General features: G+C 34.7%; 1 protein-coding gene across 13 annotated transcripts in view; it reads right to left on the bottom strand.

Moving 5' to 3' along the window:
* CFAP299 (cilia and flagella associated protein 299) overlaps positions 1-21,743 on the bottom strand; it is a 622,454-nt gene that overhangs the window by 214,135 nt on the left and 386,576 nt on the right. The window contains exon 6 of one of the 13 annotated variants that reach the window (XM_049105120.1): positions 5,657-5,779. The exons of 11 other annotated variants lie outside the window; for them this stretch is intronic. In XM_049105120.1, the coding sequence (XP_048961077.1) occupies positions 5,717-5,779 (63 nt within the window). In that variant the 3' untranslated portion in view covers positions 5,657-5,716. Of the gene's footprint in view, positions 1-5,656; positions 5,780-21,743 lie in introns of those variants that run through there. One more of the 13 variants, XM_049105124.1, reaches the window with a different exon arrangement.

The following is a 21,743-nucleotide window of genomic DNA, read 5'->3' as shown; positions in this document are numbered from 1 at the left end:
GGCAGACTCACTAAGCTTCAGTTTCTGTACCAGTAAAATAGGATAGTAATGCCAATGTCATACCATAGTATACTGAATGAAATAATTCTTATTAGGTGGAAATAAAACATAAGGCACCTAGTAAATACTTAACAACATGTAAATATTATTTCTAAGAAAAGTGTAAAAATCTTAAATATCTCCTTCAACTAACTATATTCACATTTATCAAAGCTTTAACATAATCTAATCTGCCCTGCTTACCCATCTATTCTCTACCTTTGAAAAGCACTGCTGCACCTCACAAATCAAATTTAAATATCTCTTCCTGCCTAAAGCTTTAAAAGCTTTATCTGAATCCTCTCAGATAGCCTTAATCAGTCCAATCTCCGAGTGACCACAGTTTATGCTATTTATAGTTTTATTTAAGGCATATTTCATTCTACCCTGTATTTGGTTGTTTGCATGCCTTCACTCTCCTTAAATGGCAGAATGTTTTAAGTCAGTTTTATTCTTCTTGGTATCTATGCCTTGGACTCTTTACTCCAGAATCTTCCAGAATCTAACAAAGTGCCTGATACAGAGTAGAAACTTAACCAATACTTAACGAGTTGCAATGAAACACCAGAAGGGAATTCCACATGATGTATTCAGTTAATGCCACATTTTAAATTTCACAAGACAAAAAAAAATGTATATTTTGTAATGGTTAAATATTGGACTCACTTAGGCAGATCAACATAGAGTAGGCAAGGTGAATTACAAATTATTATTATTTTTTTTATCTTTATTTATTTATGATAGTCACAGAGAGAGAGAGAGAGGCAGAGGGAGATGCAGGCTCCATGCACTGGGAGCCCGGCATGGGATTCGATCCCGGGTCTCCAGGATCACGCCTTGGGCCAAAGGCAGGCGCCAAACCTCTGTGCCACCCAGGGATCCCTGAATTACAAATTATTTTCATGCCTCAAATATAAATCTAACTTTAACACTGTATCAATTTCATATTAGTATTTATACACTGTAGAGCATTCATATTTATAAAGTTCAATAAAAATCATGTTTTGTTCAGTATATAGAAGTGTAATATCTGCTTGTTAGATTGGATTTTTCATGTTGCCACTGATTCTTTTTCTTGTGACTGTTGAACAGCCTCTTTGACTTCCGGGTAAGCCTATTTATACTCAAAATAGTAAACAGATACAAGGTATTATTAGCTGAAGACCTCTTACTTCTCGAGTATATCATTCAACCACTTGAGAATATGTGAAACCCCTCAGTGCTTTTCAAAAGTTGTGTTTTAGAATCATAGGTGTCATTATTCAAGTTTGGTTACTGATGATTCATCCTTCCTGAAGGGAAGAAAATGGGTGCCAATAATGCTGATAGCCCTCTGGACCTTACTTATTAAAATGCTCTCACTTGCAAAACTGAAAGTGCTAAATATATTTTTATACCCAAGACAAACAAATTGTGCACAACCAGAAATACATGTTTTTATTAAAAATTGCAGCATTGTTTTTTGAACATCAATGCTAATATTAATTTCTTTGACAAATATGTATATAGGGCAATTACAAGAAAATGATAACTAACTAGTGAAACAAATAAAAAACCTAGAATCCATTCTGATAAAGGAGAATTATGTTTGATAAACTGTATATGGAAATATTAAGTTCTTTAAAATAATGAAAGTTATCTGATAGTAGACCAGAAGTCAAGTGATGAAAAGTTGTAGGAAGGATACTACTAAATACTGAAAATAACACTAACCCAGTTATCACCCTTATTACACTATTCAGGGTTTACAGAAATGCGACATGACTCATATCTGCTTACAACTAAAATGTACACACAATTTTAACAAATTGGCTCTCCACTTAAATCAGGGAGTTAAGTAAGAATGAAACAATGGCATTAGGGTTAAAAAAAGGAAGAAAGTAATGGCTTCACAGCGATTTACAAAGTAAAATTTGATGAGATCTGTCAACATTTCAGTTGCTAGACTTCAAACACAAAATATCATTTCTAGCATGAAATAATCTTCCTGTCTATGCTGTGTGTGTGTGCACACATGTGAATGTGTGTGTGTGTGTGTGTAAAGGTGGGTGAGTGTATGTCTGAAGGTTACATAGAAATGTTAAAGTGGCATATTAGCTACAAAGACCCCACAAATGTTACAAAACTAGTCTTTGGACATTGCCAATGATTTATTATAACTATGTAGAGAGGATAAAATTCAATTACCTTAAGCACTTAAAAATGAGCAAGTTATTTCCTGTATATATTCTCTATCTGTATAAGTAAAATCTTAAGCAACAATTTAGCTAAGTCCAGAATTCTAGTGGAACATTATCCTTATGGAAGTTAAACCTATTTTCTCATTGCCTTTTGATCTCAATTGTTGTTGACATTTTAGACTATTGCAGTAATTTTAACGACTTAGCCTAATTGTTTTCCTTTGCAGGCTGTCGGGGTTTTATCTACAGTTGTTTTGAAGATTTTCTCTTTGTCCTCAGTGTAACCCATTTTCACTGAGTTGTGTCCAGGTGATGGCTAATTTTTATTTATCCTGCTGCTAACTCACTGTGCTTCTCAAGTCTTAAGATTCTTCCCTTTCATCTATTCAAAAAGTGTTTCAGCTGTTGTTTTTCCAATATTGCCTCATTGCCATTCTCTGTTTTGTCCTTCTGAAACTTACAGTTGACATATTACACCATCTCATTATTACTGTCTGTGTGTCATAACATCCTTCATAATTTTCAAGTTTTATATCTCTGTGCTGCACTTGGGGTAATTTTTCCAATTCTATATTCCAAATTCCAAATTTTCTCTTTGGTTCCTTTAATCTCTCCATTGAGATGTTTTTCTCCTTTAATTACAATGTTTTTATTTCATTTTAGAAGTTCACATTAGCTCTTTTTTTAAATAATAAATTTATTTTTTACTGGTGTTCAATTTACCAACATACAGAATAACAGCCAGTGCTCATCCCGTCAAGTGCCCCACTCAGTGCCCGTCACCCATTCACCCCCACCCCCCCGCCCTCCTCCCCTTCCACCACCCCTAGTTCGTTTCCCAGAGTTAGGAGTCTTTATGTTCTGTCTCCCTTTCTGATATTTCCTACCCATTTCCTCTCCCTTCCCCTCTATTCCCTTTCACTATTATTTATATTCCCCAAATGAATGAGAACATATAATGTTTGTCCTTCTCCGATTGACTTACTTCACTCAGCATAATACCCTCCAGTTCCATCCACGTTGAAGCAAATGGTGGGTATTTGTCGCTTCTAATGGCTGAGGAATATTCCATTGTATACATAGACCACATCTTCTTTATGCATTCATCTTTCGATGGACACCGAGGCTCCTTCCACAGTTTGGCTATTGTGGACATTGCTGCTAGAAACATTGGGGTGCAGGTGTCCCGGCGTTTCATTGCATCTGAATCTTTGGGGTAAATCCCCAACAGTGCAATTGCTGGGTCACAGGGCAGGTCTATTTTTAACTCTTTGAGGAACCTCCACACAGTTTTCCAGAGTGGCTGCACCAGTTCACATTCCAACCAACAGTGTAAGACGGTTCACTTTCTCCGCATCCTCTCCAACATTTGTGGTCTCCTGCCTTGTTAATTTTCCCCATTCTCACTGGGGTAAAGTGGTATCTCATTGTGGTTTTGATTTGTATTTCCCTGATGGCAAGTGATGCAGAGCATTTTCTCATGTGCGTGTTGGCCATGTCTATGTCTTCCTCTGTGAGATTTCTCTTCATGTCTTTTGCCCATTTCATGACTGGATTGTTTGTTTCTTTGCTGTTGAGTTTAAAAAGTTCTTTATAGATCTTGGAAACTAGCCCTTTATCTGATACGTCATTTGCAAATATCTTCTCCCATTCTGTAGGTTGTCTTTTCGTTTTGTTGACTGTATCCTTTGCTGTGCAGAAGCTTCTTATCTTGATGAAGTCCCAATAGTTCATTTTTGCTTTTGTTTCTTTTTCCTTCGTGGATGTATCTTGCAAGAAGTTACTGTGGCCAAATTCAAAAAGGGTGTTGCCTGTGTCCTCCTCTAGGATTTTGATGGAATCTTATCTCACATTTAGATCTTTCATCCATTTTGAGTTTATCTTTGTGTCTGGTGCAAGAGAGTGGTCTAGTTTCATTCTTCTGCATGTGGATGTCCAATTTTCCCAGCACCATTTATTGAAGAGATTTTCTTCCAGTGGATAGATAGTCTTTCCTCCTTTATCGAATATTAGTTGATAAAGTTGAGGGTCCACTTCTGGATTCTCTATTCTGTTGAGGGTCCACTTCTGGATTCTCTATTCTGTTCCATTGATCTATGTGTCTGTTTTTGTGCCAGTACCACACTGTCTTGATGACCACAGCTTTGTAGTACAACCTGAAATCTGGCATTGTGATGCCCCAAGCTATGGTTTTCTTTTTTAAAATTCCCCTGGCTATTCGGGGTCTTTTCTGATTCCACACAAATCTTAAAATAATTTGTTCTAACTCTATGAAGAACATCCATGGTATTTTGATAGGGATTGCATTAAACGTGTAAATTGTCCTGGGTAGCATTGACATTTTCACAATATTAATTCTGCCAATCCATGAGCATGGAATATTTTCCATCTCTTTGTGTCTTCCTCAATTTCTTTCAGAAGTGTTCTATAGTTTTTAGGGTATAGATCCTTCACCTCTTTGGTTAGGTTTATTCCTAGGTATCTTATGCTTTTGGGTGCAATTGTAAATGGGATTGACTCCTTAATTTCTCTTTCTTCAGTCTCATTGTTAGTGTATAGAAATGCCACTGACTTCTGGGTATTGATTTTGTATCCTGCCACGCTGCCAAATTGCTGTATGAGTTCTAGCAATCTTGGGGTGGAGTCTTTTGGTTTTCTATGTAGAGTATCATGTCATCGGCGAAGAGGGAGAGTTTGACTTCTTCTTTGCACATTAGTTCTTTTACAAGTTAAAGTTAATATTTAATAGCATCTTGTTTCTAAAAGCCTGATTATTTTATTTTTACATCTATTTAAAAATACTGATTTTAAATTTTCAATCTAATTATCTTGAAAATTCTTGAAACTAATGCCTCAGTATATTTATGTCTACCACTTAATTGATAGTGAATTTTCTTGCTTTGATTGGTAAATCTTTATTGTGAGCTCATCTTTAGTAGCTAATGCTATTTCTTTTTTGCTAGGTGAATCATTTCCAGCCTGAGTGGTATTATTACCTATTGAGAGAAGAGGTATTATTATCTCACTGTGAAGTGAGGCGCTATCTCTCACTAAAGACAGACTTCATAATTTTTCATGCTTGAGCCTTCCTTAATGTAGAAAGAGCAAATATGGACCTCAACACAGGCAAGGCTATATATCCAGACTTAGTTTTGTTAGATGGTCTTTTCTCCTCCTCCTACCCAGAATCTGGGAAATACAAGCAGCTTTCCTGTGCCATGAGGTAGATTATCTCTAGGTCACTCTTTCACCAGATTATCTCTAAATCACCCTTGCACAGGTCACAGATTGAGTTCTCTAGGGAAAAAAAAAGAGTACTAAAAAAAATTAGAATTCAAGCTATTTGTTAGGGAGTGTTCTTGAGTTGAACACCTGTGGAAGGAAAAGGATGAAAATACAATGAGATGGTGGAAGAGGCTGAGCTATAATGCAGTTATATCAAATGCCTCTGTATACCTTATGTGTGGCTTTGGAGTTGGTATAGCTCTCTCTAGTGGTTACCCGCCAAGGAAACAGGGCCAGGCATTTGTGCCCTGGTCACTCGTTGGATGCTGGCCACCCTGAGAAAGGAGTATGGATTTAGTGAGACAGCTCTCTTTAGCCGAAATAATTTCCAAAGGGGACTGGCATCAATGGACTGTTTGCCAGTCATTCATCACAACTGGGGTAATAAGTTCTTTGTTCTTGAAAGTGAATCTAGCAGCATTACCATTCACCACAGTGGACTTAGGGCTCCAATTCTCTTCCTCAAGTGGGCTCCAAACTCTATCTCCTGTTCCTGTATGAGCAGTAAACTCATGATATCAAAACTGCAAACTATTTCTATCACACTCCACCCCCTACACCAGGGCCAGGTGCATTAATAGTTCACAAACTTCTAGTTCCTGTTTATAATTACTGGAGTCATCCAAACCAAGACATTCTTGGAAGTCCAATTACCCTTGGGACAGGAGGGCTGTTCCAGGCAAAATGGGAAGTATACTATTTATTTCGGATATCTTTCTTTCTTGTGATTTTATCCAGGAATCAACTTTTTGGTTTTTATGTTCTCCTTACACCAGAAATTTTATATATGTATAAATGTATGTCAGATGTTTTTCATGTTATTTTAGTCTACCATCTTGCAAGGAAGGAAATGTGTGTTTTTGACTTTTAAAACTGAATTTATCAGAGTTGTATCAAATGTAATAGATGCATATTCCATTATACTTTATACCAAATTAATATCCAAGACTATTTATGAAATAATTGTTTACCCATTGATTTAAAATTATTCTTTTATTATATTTGAATTCCCAATGCACATAAACATGCACACAGACATTCAAACATTAAAATCAGTTCTTATGTTATCTACTCACCTCCATTAATCTTAATTATTTCTGTATCAGTATCCCTTGGTTTGATATTTGTAGATTCATGATTCATTTTACTATCAAGATCATTCTATGCTGTGCTAACATGCGTTATAACTATTACTTAAACATTGAAGGCTGTCTGGGTGGCTCAGTCAGTTAAGCCTCTAACTCTTGATTTCAGTTCAGGTCATGATCTCAGGGTCATGAGAAAGAGCCCCAAGTCAGGAGTCTGCTTCTCTCCTTCTCCCTCTGCCCACTCCCCTCTCTGTGCATGTGTATGTGCTGTTTCTCAAATAAATAAATCTTTAACAAACAAACATTGAAATTGTCTTTAAAACTGCATAAAACTCCTGCTGGAAATTTGATTGAAACTTTACTATATAATTTAGACTTGCATATTTTTGTTATTCATCTAATTTGTCTAAATGATTTTATATTTATTGTTGAATTTTCTCTGTTGGTTATTGCAGATACAGAGGAAAATTTTTGTTTTCTTTTTGTATACCCTGTGCAGTTACCTACTTTACCGAGTCTACCTTTTGGATTTTATACCTTGGGTATTTGGATCTAAGGTGAAATGTTCCCTTTTTTTTTCCTCCCTCCATACAAATATGTCAATTTTTGAGTTTTGAATAGTGCAGCATATCACTGTAACTAGAGATTAACCATGCTGATAACAACTATAGGAAGGAATGCATGATTGTGGTTAGCAGTCTAATTCTGAGCAAAATTCCAGTGTAGTTTGGTTTACAGGAGAGTCCTCCTATATTTTCCTTTGTATAAAAACAAAGACCACAATGGTGACCACCCAGAAGGAAAGGACTTGCTGCTAGAAGGATATGAAAAAAGAGAAAAGGCTTGCTTAAACACATGTTCTTGTTTATATTCTACTTAGACAAACTTAAATTGAGATTTTAAAATAAAATGCAGTTTCTATCTGACTTACATATTTCGAAAACATCTGCTGTGAGACAATAATACCAATTAAATACACGCCTACTACCATCAGAGGAACTTTTAAAGTGATAATCCTCAGATAAATGAATTACTATTGAAATGAGTATGGAAGCAGGAAAAAAGAATTAAATACATGCATAACAATTTATCAAAGAAACAGTAATGTGTCCATCACAAGTTACCTATTTCTTTTGAGAATTCAGCATTCTAGTTACCCTGATATTTTTTCAGTTCTCCCAAGATACCATCATTTCTCTTGGTTCTGGGGCATTTCATGCTACCTTCCTTCCCCTACTTCTCTCCCCATCCATCACATGTGCCTCTCCATCAGGTTTTGATGTCTCCTTGCCTAGAAAGGCTTCATTGATGAACTCTTTTAAAGGACCTCAACTATTCCCTCCCATTTTTTACCTGCACTTCTTCTTACACTTCTATTCTAATTGCTACTTGTATTTTTGTTCCTGAAAAAAACTGAATTTTGAGGAGAGGGGAGCATTCTTTTTTAAAATTTCATCTTCAACAATTAACAAAGAGCCGGGCAAGTGGTAAGTGTCTATTAAATAACTATAGGCTAAATGGATGAATATATAAATGATTTTTAAAATACCAGCATGATACCTGTATATTACGTCAACCTGGCTAAGCTGAAAAGTGTTCCTCAGAATCCCCCTTCCTATACAGTTTCTGGCTAAAGTCAGGCAAAAGAGACATATGCAGGTTCGAAAACTGGAAATTAAACAGTGGACATTGCACTCTGAACGCCATTGTGGTTGAATGTGGTGGAAGTAGGTGCAAAGAGACTGGTGGGTCCCAGTCTGTCCATGTTCTCCTTTGCTCTGTGTCCAGCTCTCCTTCCTTCCAGACTCCCGGTTACTCCTCAGCTTCTTCCACAGTTGCATTAGGTCTCATAATGAGTCCATTATTCCATAAGCACCACACTAGTTGTGCTTTTCTGATAAAACTCTGATATGAAGAGTAATAGCCACTATTTCTCCCTTTCAGATTACCTCCTGGTGTGTTGAAAATTATAAAGATTAAAAAATTAAGGTTATTGATTTTCTATGAAAATCAGTAGAAAAAAAAAACTGAACCAATTTGGAAATTAAGAAGAAAACAGCCTATCCTTACGAAGAGTTTATGAAGTCCATAAAATTGACTAAATCAGGGTAAGCTAAGTAAACAAATATTTTTCTCCAGCCTTGGACACATATCTTAGATTTGTGAAGAGGCTGTCTGCAGCTGTGTGCAAACTTACCCATAACATAATCCAAAACATTAAAATAAAAAAAAGAATCTAGATATATTTAAATAAAATAATATCTTTAAATAAAATATTATTTTATTTAAATATATTATATATAAAGTTTAAAGAGATTAGGTCCACATTGAGGTAAATAGAGTTATGGAAAATCAGGAATAAAATATGGAATAAAGTCATGGAATTAATTAGGTTACTAAATAAATTCAGTGCAAAAGTTATGTAAATCATTGTTATTTCTATTTCTTTTAAATCCCTGCAACTCTGACTTCAAATAATTCCACTTTGTGATGTTTACTGGAAAATCTGTCTCTAACAACAAGAACAATAAAATAATCCCATAAAGAAATAAAATAATGGTGCCAAAATTGCATTGGATATATAATAGTCAATACTATTAATTTGATCTTTTTTCTCCCTATTTCTTAACATTGATGAGAACAGTGGATTAAAGGAGAAAAACAAAACAAAACAAAACAAATAAAACCAAAGACAACTTTGCTCATTTTTTTTTCCTCCGTGGAATTTAAGCACAACCAAAATCATAACTGCCCTGTGCTCAAAAGGAGTACAGAATAAAGCTCTAACAATAAAGATGGAATAAAGGAGTACAGAATAAAGCTCTAGCTATAAAGATGGAATTCAACATTTTCTCTTTAATCAGATTGCAAACTATCACTTTAAATATTTTCCCTCATAACTTTCCCTAACCCATATTTGGCCATGTAGGTATTGTCTACGTACTATATTAACTGTTAGATTGTGAGTACTTTTAGAACTACGCCTATGCATTCACCAACTTTGAATCCTTTTCAGAACCTAACAGAGTGCCTGGCACATAAAAGGCATTTAAAAAGATTTATTGAATTAAAGTGATTTGAACCATGCGGGGAAAAAAAAAAAAGTTCAGGAAGTTTTAGGCATGGATAGGATGCAATTCAAGTTTTATGTCTTTTTACAGTCATGATTCTTATTTTTTTTAAATATAAATATATTTTTCAAAATAATTTCAGTGAACTTCACTAATTCTTTTCCAGAGTTAATTTTAAGAATAAGAACCCAAGATGGTACAGAAAACATCAATAATGCCTTCATGCTATTTTAATATTTAGAAGATTGTAAGAATTCCTTTTGGCCAATACAATTTGCTCTGATTTTACCCACATTTGAGAAAGCTTACCTTTGCTTTCTGGCCATCTTTGACATATAATTCTCTCTGTTTTGCTAGACTTAGTACATATATCATGTTTATATGACCAATATGCATTTTTTGGCAATCAAAGTAAAACACTTTGGAAAGGGTGATGGTGTTCCATCTGTATTATCATTTAAACCCCTAAACTTCTGTCATTTAGACATCTTTTATTATTATTCCTGTTAGTTCATATTATGAATATGTTATGAAACATAAGTACATGAGGAAACATCAGTTTACTATATCTGAGACTGGGAAAATAAGAAACTGATTCTTAATAGTGAAATAATATCCATATTAACCTGCTAATATCTAATACTAGATTAGCAAACCAAAGAAAAGGAATCAGCTCTTGTAAGAGACTATATAGAAGCTTTCAGGATAGAAGCATTATCTTGACATAAGAAAGACTATAAAGGAATATACATTTGGTATAACTAAGTGAGCTATCAGTAAATGTTTTAAAAAATCAATATAAATTAAAGTAACACATTTCCTACTGAAATATTGGTGAAACATTGTTATTCTCATTAGTGATGAATCCAATTATAGGCATGAGAAAAATAATTCTAAAATTATTTTTTACTGAATATCGAATGTAAAACAACCCTTTGGGTAATAAAATATTTTAAAAACTAAACTTTCAATAAATATCTGATATTTTGTTTCTAATTATAATTCTGCATTACAAATAAATTCCTTCCAATGCCTCTTAAGTGAGATAATGAAGAGAGATTATAAAAATGACTTACTGGAACACAGGAACCACCAAACATTGATAGGTTATGAGAGTAGAAAAATAGTACTGATTTCTATGTGTGGTTTGAGTAATCATTCTCATTATCTTTTTTTTAAGATTAAAAAAAATTTTATTCTAGAAAGAGAGAGAGGGAGCATGCTCTGTAGGAGAGGCAGAGGGAAAGCGAGAGAGAGAGACTCTCAAGCAGACTGCACTGAACACAGAGCCTGATGTGGGGCTGGATCTCATGACCCCAAGATAATGACCTCAGCTGAAACCAAGAGTCAGATGCTTAACCAATTGAGCCACCCAGGCACCCCAATTATTCTCATTATTTTAAAACTATTCTTCACATGAAATGATTAAATGATTAAAACTCCAACCATGTGTGCATCCTGGGGAGGTATTAGTTGTATATAACCACAAATGTTAAATGCAATATTTTGTAAATAGCCAATATATTTTAGGAAGTCATGAATTCTACGATAACAATGACAATATCCATCCCTTTGCATCATCTACTGTTTAGCACGCTTCTTTCTCTGTGAAATATTCTAGATCTTGATCAATCTAGACACTTCATATACAGCAGAGATCAGCAAGCCTTTCCTGTAAATTGCCAGATAGTATTTTAGGCTTTGCTGGCCATATAGTTCTCCAGCAACTACTCAACTCTGCCATTGTAGTGGAAAGCAGCCATAAATAATTCCAAAAATAAATGAGTGTGGCTGTATTTAAATAAAACTTTATTTATGGACACTGAAATCTAAATGTCAAATCATTTTCATGTGTCATGAATATTATTCTTCTTTGATTAAAAATAAATCATTCAACAAATGTAAAAATCATTCCTAGCTCCTGAGTATACAAAAATAAGTGGTGGGCTGGATTTGGCCTATGGGTCATAGTTTGTCAACTCCTGATATAGGGTATAGAGGTGCCCGTCAACTGATTCCAGTTGCTGGATAACAATCTTAAATTTACAGACAAACATAAAAAACTAATAAGCTTAAATACATTTCTATAGTTAGAGGATAAACCATAATAAGTTTATATAAAGACAAGTAGAAGCAGTGACACTGTACAAAGGCAACCAGACAAGAATGTGAACTACAACTCCTTCATAGAGAAAAGAAAAAAATGGGAAAATGTGGGGGGACGAAAAGAAAACAAAACCCAAAACCTCATAAAGTCACGCAGATGAATCTATCATGCTATTTGATTTTCTGTTGGAGAACTATTATAATTTATTCAAGATAAGCATACTTTTTAAATATTTAAACTATACAAACCACAAAGCAGAAGCATATTGGTTCCCTTTGAAAACATAAAATTCTGGTGGACAAGAAGGATTCTAAAAGAGGACATGGGTTTTTCCCCTCATTCCGCAGACTTGGGTAACTGATATTTTCTTGAAGGTGGAGAGAGCAGACTCCACACAATATAGTTCTCAGATATATCTAATGAGAGAGACTATGGACAGAATGGTAGAACCGCCCTAAAATGTAGATTAGTCCTTTGTTACCAAAAGCACCAAAGGAAAGAGAAAGACCCCTCTGAGTCAGTCTTTTTAATTTACTCTTGTTAAAGTACAAAAATAATTGCTAGTAAAATGAATTAAGCAGATACTTTTGCTAGCCACAGAGTTCTAATGAAAACTGAACTGCTTATTGCACAAGAATTACAGCTTAGGAAGGGAGCCTTTAAATTCCTTAAGCCATGACAAAGACCTATCGAAGATGTACCATTAATTGGATTATGTTGGATTTACACTTCCCACTCAGTTCAACTTCTACTTTTATTATCCACTTATCACCCTGAAGAGTAAAGGGTGAACTTAATAACTGAATGATAGTCTAAGTATTTGTTCTACATGATTTATGGTCCTTTAATTTCATTCCCAAAATACTTTGTCATAATATGTAATTAAGAAAATATTGAAGAATGGCTTCAAAAATCCATCAAATGAAGTGGAAAGAAATATTAAATTTTAATGTCTTACAACAGCTTAACCCTTCTCATTTATAAGATCTCATAATTTATAAGATTTTTGTTCTTACAGCAGACTCCAAAGTAGCCATTTTTTTCATTTAACCTAATGCCTATGGCTGTACTCATTTCTCTTAAAAAGCAGACCAAATACCATCCCATCTTTATATTAAGCAATCAGACAAAAATAGGGAAATATCACTGCCCACTTACCTACCTCTTGTCTACTATCGACTGTACTCTATCTCTTTGTTCTATTATAGACTCTATCTCATTTGATTATTATTCTGAGAAAAATCTCAGAATGCTCTGATCTCTAAGACCAAGATTCCTGTTGCCTCTTGATAATCAAGGACTTAAAAATAAATAATCTGGTTCCACACAGAAAGTAGAAGGAAGGAAAGTGTACTGCTGCTACCCTTCAATAAGCTCTACAACCATTTGCAAACAGGCAACTTTTCTTGATCTCAACAGAGAGCTGAAGTTACAGACTAACATGAAATATAAGGCAGTGGTCATGTCCACAGACAGAATGCAAGCACTTGCTTATCTGGAATAGATACCAAAGAACATCTGGATGAAGAACTCAGTTGAAAGTCCTAACAAATTTCTGTAGGCTAACTGTGGTATATGAAGAGAATATAGAATGGTTGAGATTCACAGACACAAGGGAAATTCATACCAGCTCTCAGTATCTTTTCTCAGAAAAAGACCAATCTTTTCTCAGTATCTTTCATGACCAATGAGTCATGAAAGAGCCTCTTAAAAGGTATAGGCTTATTCATGTCTAAGAGCAACCACTTTTAGAAAAGGCACAGATCTGGCCCAGATCCTTCCCCTCATTTTTATTCATGGGGAGAAAAACAGTCTTAAAAGAGTGGGGGAATCACAACACACAGTATTACACATAGGGACCTTATGAAAACTCATCACAACAGGTGAAGGGAACTATACACACACACACTTGGGGGAGAAGGAAATGTACATGCAGTCCTAAATCTGGGATTGGGACGGGATCAATACTCATTACAAAATGTTTGCCTAAGACTAGGTATTAATCAGCACAACAAAAAATGTCTCTGCCCCCCACCCACAGTAGAATTGAAAGCATTGAGAAACAGCAGTCTTCCTGCTTTTGAGAGAGGGACAAAAGCTTGTAGGAAAACATTCTAAGGCACCAAGCAAAGAGAATACCTAAAGCTGAGGGCAGAGCAGCCTAAAATATATACACTAGAACAGAAAAAAAGGATGAAAATCAACAGTCCTAAGCATTCATTGCAGAGAGACAGAAAAACAACAAAATAATGAAGAAAAATATAATGAAGGGAATATAAAAGAAAAAAAGCGATAGACAGGAACCTTGAAAACAAGTTTGAATCTTTAATAATAACATAAAATATTCCCAAGTGTACTGATCCAAAAAAAGGAAAGAAAGAATAAAAGCATTAAAAAACCCAATACCAAAAATGAAAAAGGAACATTACTTCAGATCATACAGACTTTAAAAAGATCATATGCCAATAAATTGGAAAATCTGTGAAGATATAAAATTCCCAGAAAAGCACATCCTACTAAATTGACATAAGAAGAAAATAATTTCCTTAAATCCATAATGGCTTTATTCAAATCAACAGACACAAATCTTCTGAAACTATTAGAACTTATAAATGAATTCAGTAAAGTTGCAGGATACAAAATTAATATACAAATATCTCTTGTGTTTCTATACACTAATAACCAATTTTATTGATTTGAGCCCACTAGAAACATCTGAGGTTAGAAGGGAATATTCTTTTTTTTTTTTTAAATATTTTATTTATTCATGAGAGACACAGAGAGAGAGGCAGAGACATAGGCAGAGGGAGAAGCAGGCTTCATGCAGGGAGCCTGACATGGGACTCGATCCTGGGACCCCAGGATCAGGCCCTGGGCAGAAAGCGGTGCTAAACCACTGAGCCACCCGGGCTGCCCAAGGGAATATTCTTAATCTAATAAAGAAGATCAACAAAAAACATCTAAGCAAATCTCATACTTAGTGGAACAAGATATGGATGTAAACCATTGACGCTCTATTCAAACTATAGTGGACAGCCTCATCAATGAAATAAAGAAAAAAAGGAAGAAAGAAAGCAACATCTATGAGTCTTAGAAGGAAAAAATATAGTTTATTTGTACATAAGATAATTATGCATATAGAAAATGCAAAGGAAAAATTTTTTAGAGTAAATAAGTGAGTTTAACCATTTGGTTTGATAATCAAGATTTAAAAAATCAATTCATACTTCTATTTGTCAACTACAGAGTTAAGAAAATAACACTTTCATGTTACAATTTATAATAAATAATAACAACATTAAACACTAAGGAATAAATCTAATAAACACTTTACAACATTATCTTGAGGAACTAAGTAAATCCTAAATAAATGGTAGGACATATCATATTTATGAATTTAAAGAGCCACTTTTTATATGCCCCAATTTTCTCTAAATTGTTCTATAGAGCCAGCAAAATTCCAAATTCCATCAGATTTTTCTTGTGTGAAAATTGATAAAGTGATTGCAAAATGATCATGGATATGCAAAGGTTAAACAGCCAAGACAACCTTAAAGAACGAGATTGGAGGATTTACTTTGTTTAGTATCAGGACTTATCATAAGCCTAAATTAATTCAGACGGTGTGTTTGTGCAAGGACAGGCAACAGATCAATGGAATAGAGAAGAAAGTAGAGAAACAGACCTATAATACAAAATCATCTCATTTACAAGAAAGGTGCCTCAAGTACAGAGGAGAAAGTGCAGTTGTTTATTAATAAATGGTCCCATATTCAAGGAATATCCATTAAATGGAAATAATAAAATCTAACCTCCCTCATGTTATATCCCAAAACCCATTCTAAGGTTGATAAACATAAAAAGGGGAGGTAAAGTGAGATAACCTGAGAGAATATTTCCACATCATTAGGACAGGGAAACATTGCTTAAACAAGATGGGAAAATGTCACTAACCATAAAAAAAATTGATAAATTGGACTACAATTATATTGGGAGTTTTTGTTGATCAAAGACACCATTAAAAAAATGAAAACACAAGCCATACAGTAGAGATGACAGTTTTCTTAAAGCTCTAATGCACTGCCACAAACCTAATGAATTAAAGCAACAGAAAGATATTCCTTCACAGTTCTGGATGACTAGAGTCTGAGACTAGTATGATGGGACCAAAATCAAAGTGTTACCAAGTCCTTAAGGGAAAATCTGTTCTTACCTCTTCCAGCTTCTGATGGTTGCATCAATGGAGGCTCTAAGTGCCTGTTGCCTTATCTTTTATGCCTTTGCCAAATCTCCCTCTGCATTTGTCTTAAAATGTGCATATGACCGCATTTACAGTCCACAGAGATAAATCAGGATAATCTCTCCATCTCAAAATCCTTAATTTTATCACATCCATTTTTTTTTTTTACCATATTAGGTGACATTTATAGATTCCAGGGATTAAGACCAGACATAGTTAGGGGGCCATTATTCAGCCTATCACAATGTAACCAACAAAGGACTCAAACCTAAATTATATAAAGAACTTTGAGAAGTCAACAAAAGAAAGGCAATCCAAAAAAAAGTAAACACACAACTTCATAAAACAAGATAACCAAATGGCCAATAAACACATGAAATAATGGCGATAATGGCTAACTCCTTTAGGAATCATCAAATTCAAATGCAAAATGCAAAATTCAAATGCAAAATCAAAACAGAATGGCTAACATGGAAACTGACAGATCTCAAATTTTGCTGACACTACAGAACAACTACAAGCCTCACACACTCCAGATGGAAGCATGAACTGTTAAAACTATTGTGGAGAATTGTTGGCATCTTCCACTAAATGAGAAGCTTATGGCAATATACACATAAGTCCACCAAAAGACAAATCAATGTTCACAGCAGCATGATTCATAATAGCCCAAGGCTGGAAATCAATTCAAATGTCTTTCAATTGCATCATGAAAAAATAAATCATGCTGCATTTTATACAATGGTATTCTATTTGTAAAAGTTCTTCTAGTGCTCTATCCATATCTCCTTGTATCCCTTTGCCATCTTTGTAAGGTGTGCTTTCATTTTCAACCAGCCAATACCTGCATCTCTAGATCAGAAGGCTGTCTTTAGATTGCAGGAATCTAATTTACTTTGTACACGGAGAGCCTGAAGTGCCTGAAAATTTATGTACCTTATTGGCGACCCTTAAGAGTGACAGATTCAAAAGTAAGTTTCCCAGCTCCTTTACTCTTGATCCAGACACCTCTGATTTGAAGTTACATCCTGCCCAGAGCTCCCCTGTGAGATTGGACAAGCATCCCTCCTGAGAACTTTACTTTATATCATACCTATTTTGCTTGCCCTCCAATAGTCCTGGTCCCACTTCCACAGTACCCTAGAATTTTTCCCCTGAGCTTTTGTTAGGAATGATAAAATCACTTTAACACAGACTGTTGCCTCAGGTTTTGCTTGTGGAAGTACAGTTTAAGACATTTTCAAACATGAAAATGAACACAGTACTGCTACACAATGACATGAATGGATCCCACAGCAAAAATATTGAGCAAAATATGCCAAACAGAAAAGAATACACACAGAATGGTTTATTTATATAAAGTTCAATACCAAGAAAAGCTAACCTATATAGTCAGAAGTCAGGATATTGGTACCCTTTGCAGAGGATTAAAAAGAAGATGATGCATTGGTGATGAAAAGGGTAAAAGGAGTGCTTCTAGGATACTGATGGTATTTTACTCCTTAGTCTTGGTAGTACTTCTGTAGATATATTCATTTTGCGACACCCTGAGCCACAGTTTTGGGATTTGTGCATTTTCCTATATTTAACAGAACATTTAAATAAAGATCTAAAAAATTAGCAGTCACATATTTAAATAGAATAATAGCTATAGCATGGTCAAAGCTATAAAGCTATCCATGACTCCTCTATTTTTTTATGTATATTACAGAAAATACAAATTTAAAATTTAGGACTATAGATGATTACTTAATATATGACCAAGTAATTGAATCATACCTCAATCATAACTAATTATTCAAATCAAAATAATAAGTTAGATGCACATGTAAACTCTGAGATAAAAGAATGACTTTAGGCAGTGATGTAATTTAGACACACTTACTTTGCTAGCCTGCCATGTTGCCTAAAATTAACCCTAATGACACTCTTAGAAAGCTCTTAATGTCAACTTCAGTTGCACTATGAATTATTATCTCAGTTGTGTAATAGAACTGAGACATAGATAACAGATTTAGATACAGGAGAAAGTATAGATGTTGGAAAGCCAGGTACTAGAGATAATGGGCTTCCATGTTTAGGGTTGCCTGGTTCCTCTGGGCCAGAAGTGATAAAGGGGAAGCAAAGACAATTTGCGGCTACTTAATAATTTTGGTTAATGAAATTACAACTTCATTACCATTAACATTAGCATTCTTGTCATAACCTTCAACTTTGACGTCATCAGTATAAACTACTTAAGTACTTCATATCCTTAAGCAAAGGCTCTAGATTAAGTCAAAGTATATATTACTTAAACAAAACCTATTAGATTTTATCTTTTTGGATTTACTTCTTTAAGATGTTGAAAATGGGCTTTCCCCACCGAAAAATAATGACAGATGCATTTCTTTAAGTTGTACTTGGTATCCGATTTTATAGAAACATTGTTTGTTATTCGACAGACTGGGTGGCTCATAAACAACATGAATTTATTTCTCACAGTTCTGGATCTGAAGCCCAACATCAAGGCACTGGCAGATTCAGCGTCTAATTTTTTTTTTAATTTTTATTTATTTATGATAGTCACAGACAGAGAGAGAGAGAGAGGCAGAGACATAGGCAGAGGGAGCCCGATGTGGGATTCGATCCCGGGTCTCCAGGATCACGCCCTGGGCCAAAGACAGGCGCTAAACCGCTGCGCCACCCAGGGATCCCTGTTAATTTTTTTAAATCTAAGCATATAAGTAATGAACTTTTGTTTTCATTTTAAACTAAACCTATCTCATTCTTTTGCAAGTTCTTACTCCAGAAGTAGCAAAGAAATAAAACTACAGAGAAATGTTTTAGGGCACATACATTTGGAAATAATTTTGGGAAATAACCCATGTAAATACTTATAACTAAAATGATCCTTAGTACGGAATATTTCTTTGAATAGAATGTTAATGCAAAGGGCTTGGCATGTTTCAACGTTTCTCCTGCATAAATAGTGACTAAGAATATTATACATAGCTTGCTTCCTGAAAAATTAATCCTACTTATACATATGACATTATATATTCAATACATCAAAAATTGACTGAAAATGCTCAGAACCCTAAAATTCAAACCTGTCATCCTGTGATGACATACATATGGATTTAAGAATATATACTCCCTCAGGGTGCCTGGGTGGTACATTTGGTTAAGCATCCAACTTTTGGTTTCAGCCAGGTCTGATCTCAGGGTCAATAAGATCAAGCCCCACACTGGGCTCTGCGCTCAGAGTGGGATCTGCTTGAATTTCTCTCTCCCTCTGCCCCTACCTCCTACTTCTAAAATACATAAGTAAATCTTTAAAAAAAAAAAAAAGGAGTAAATATCCTTTATGTATCTAAAATACATAAGTAAATCTTAAAAAAAAAAAAAAAGGATATATACTCCTTTTACCAGAACCTATCCCAAATTTCTTTGGCTAGAACTAATTTTTCCACTCTTTATATTCTAATTTGCTCAAAAATCCACTACATAAATTTGAATGTGTCCCCTAAAATTCATATGCTGAACTCCTAACTCCAGTACCTCAAAATGCAATTGTATTGAGATATGGGGACCTACAAGAGAGATTAAGTTAAAATGAGGTCACATGGGTAAGCCCCGATGGTGTCCTTATAAGAAGAGGCAATTAAAACATGAGTCCACAGATGGAAAACCACATGAGGACATCAGAGGAAGAAGGCCATCCAAAACCCAGGCTGGAGAGAAGCCTTAGAAGAAATCAACCCTGCTGACACCTTGATCTTGGACTCCTAGCCTTAAGAGTTGTAAAAAGAGAAATTTCTGTTTTTTGAAGCTGGCAGCCCTACCAAACTGAGTACATAATACACTGTCTCCGGGTAGAGATCACTGTACACGGGAATATTTTAGACACTGGAGAGCAGGGATCTCATTCTCTTCTTTTTATTCTACTTCTCCCTCTTCCTGTCTTTTCTTTCTCTTTTTGCCCTTCCTTTTCTACCTCTTCTTCCACTTCTTTTTCATGGTGTCTCTCACTATCCCTGTTTGTCAATGAAGTTTTTAATGAATAAAAATTTGTGAATGGCAACTTTGATATATAGAGAAGAAAAAGTAGAGAAAATAGTGGAGATACTATAGGGAAAATAGAAGTAATATTAACCTGAAATTTCCAATGAATAAATTTTAAAAGATAAGAAAATTAGAAAGGCAGTATCTCTCTTTTGAACAAAGCTCCTCACTTACTTCAACTTTCTTACTCTGAAGGCATGCTATTCGATAGACTTCCTGTTTGGAAATTTATCATGCTGCATGGAATCCTGGCTTTTTCCTCTCTCCCAAGTTGACAAGTAAAAGGTGCACCAAACTCCTGAAACTCTGAACATGGAATTAACTTGCAATATTCTTTATGATTTTGTCTTTCTTAAAGAATAGTTGAAGCAGAGCCTAGCATAATCCAAAGCACATTTTGTTTCTGATGTATTCACTACATGATCAAACCAAGATATTGTCAAAGTAACTCACACATGGGCTGCAACTTTCAACATGACTTAAATCAAACATGAAGTCTGTTCCATAAATAACACTAATGGCTCTAAGCCCATGAGATAATGAAGAAAGAATATAATTAATGATCACTGTGTTTTCTTATCTGATAGACAGATTCACTTTCACTGGTGTTGAAAAATTATGGCTCAGTTCCAAGATCATAAAGCCACAGGTGGATTCCTATAATACAGGATTTATAATTCCCATTCACAGATTTCATTGTTACCGTGTATGTAATGAACTTGAAAATGGCATTATTACACACAGAACCCAACAATTATACTTTCTTATACATCAGAATGCTACAAAGTTCAATGGTGACTTGAGTACTAGGAGTAGAATCCTCTTACCACTTAAGTATACAAAGCACTTAGCAATTTATGATCTAAATTTGTCAAAACATGTTATAAATACTTTAAAGTGCTAGCCTTTTTTTTTAAAAAAAAGATTTTATTTATTTATTCATGAGAGACACAGAGAGAGAGGCAGAGACACAGGCAGAGGAAGAAGCAGGCTCCATGCAGGTAGCCTGATGTGGGACTTGATCCCAGGACTCCAGGATCATGCCCTGGGCTGAAGGCAGCACTAAACCGCTGAGCCACCAGAGCTGCCCAAGTGCTAGCCTTTTTAAAAAAATATTACTATTTTCAAATATAATTCTACAAGGGTGGTAGAGAGACTTTTTATAATACCATTTTATATGGTTTGAATTATTTATCAAGTATTTGCATAACTTAAACACTATTAGAAATATTAAATTTAAAAAAATAAGTCTTGCCATATGTCAGATTTAAAATATATTTTATAGTACAAGCAAGAACTTAAAATGAAAGATTTATATTCCAAAATTTTACTTTAGTAATTGCTAAGATTTATTCATTTCTTACCAAGTGTAAGGTACTAGGAGTGCTTTCTTTTTAGTCCTTACAACAGGCTTATAAAATATTTTCTTTATTTCTATATTATACACGAGGAAACCAAAACAAGGAGCCTGAATAGCTTTTATGTGGTGTGATGCAGTCAATACCAGACTGCAGAATCCAAAGCTTTGTATCTAATACTCAGCACTGCCCTGCAATTACTGAACAGCATGTAGCATTATCCCAAACTACTCAAGAAATACCTTAAAATAAATGGATGAATGTTCTCTACCTCTTTAATGGCATGTAAATAGATCTCAAGCATATATGCCTGTATAAATGTTGCCTA

The sequence above is a fragment of the Canis lupus genome, chromosome 32 (assembly GCF_003254725.2).
Source record: "Canis lupus dingo isolate Sandy chromosome 32, ASM325472v2, whole genome shotgun sequence".
NCBI lineage: Eukaryota > Metazoa > Chordata > Mammalia > Carnivora > Canidae > Canis > Canis lupus.
This window is presented reverse-complemented; position numbering and strand designations above follow the sequence as displayed.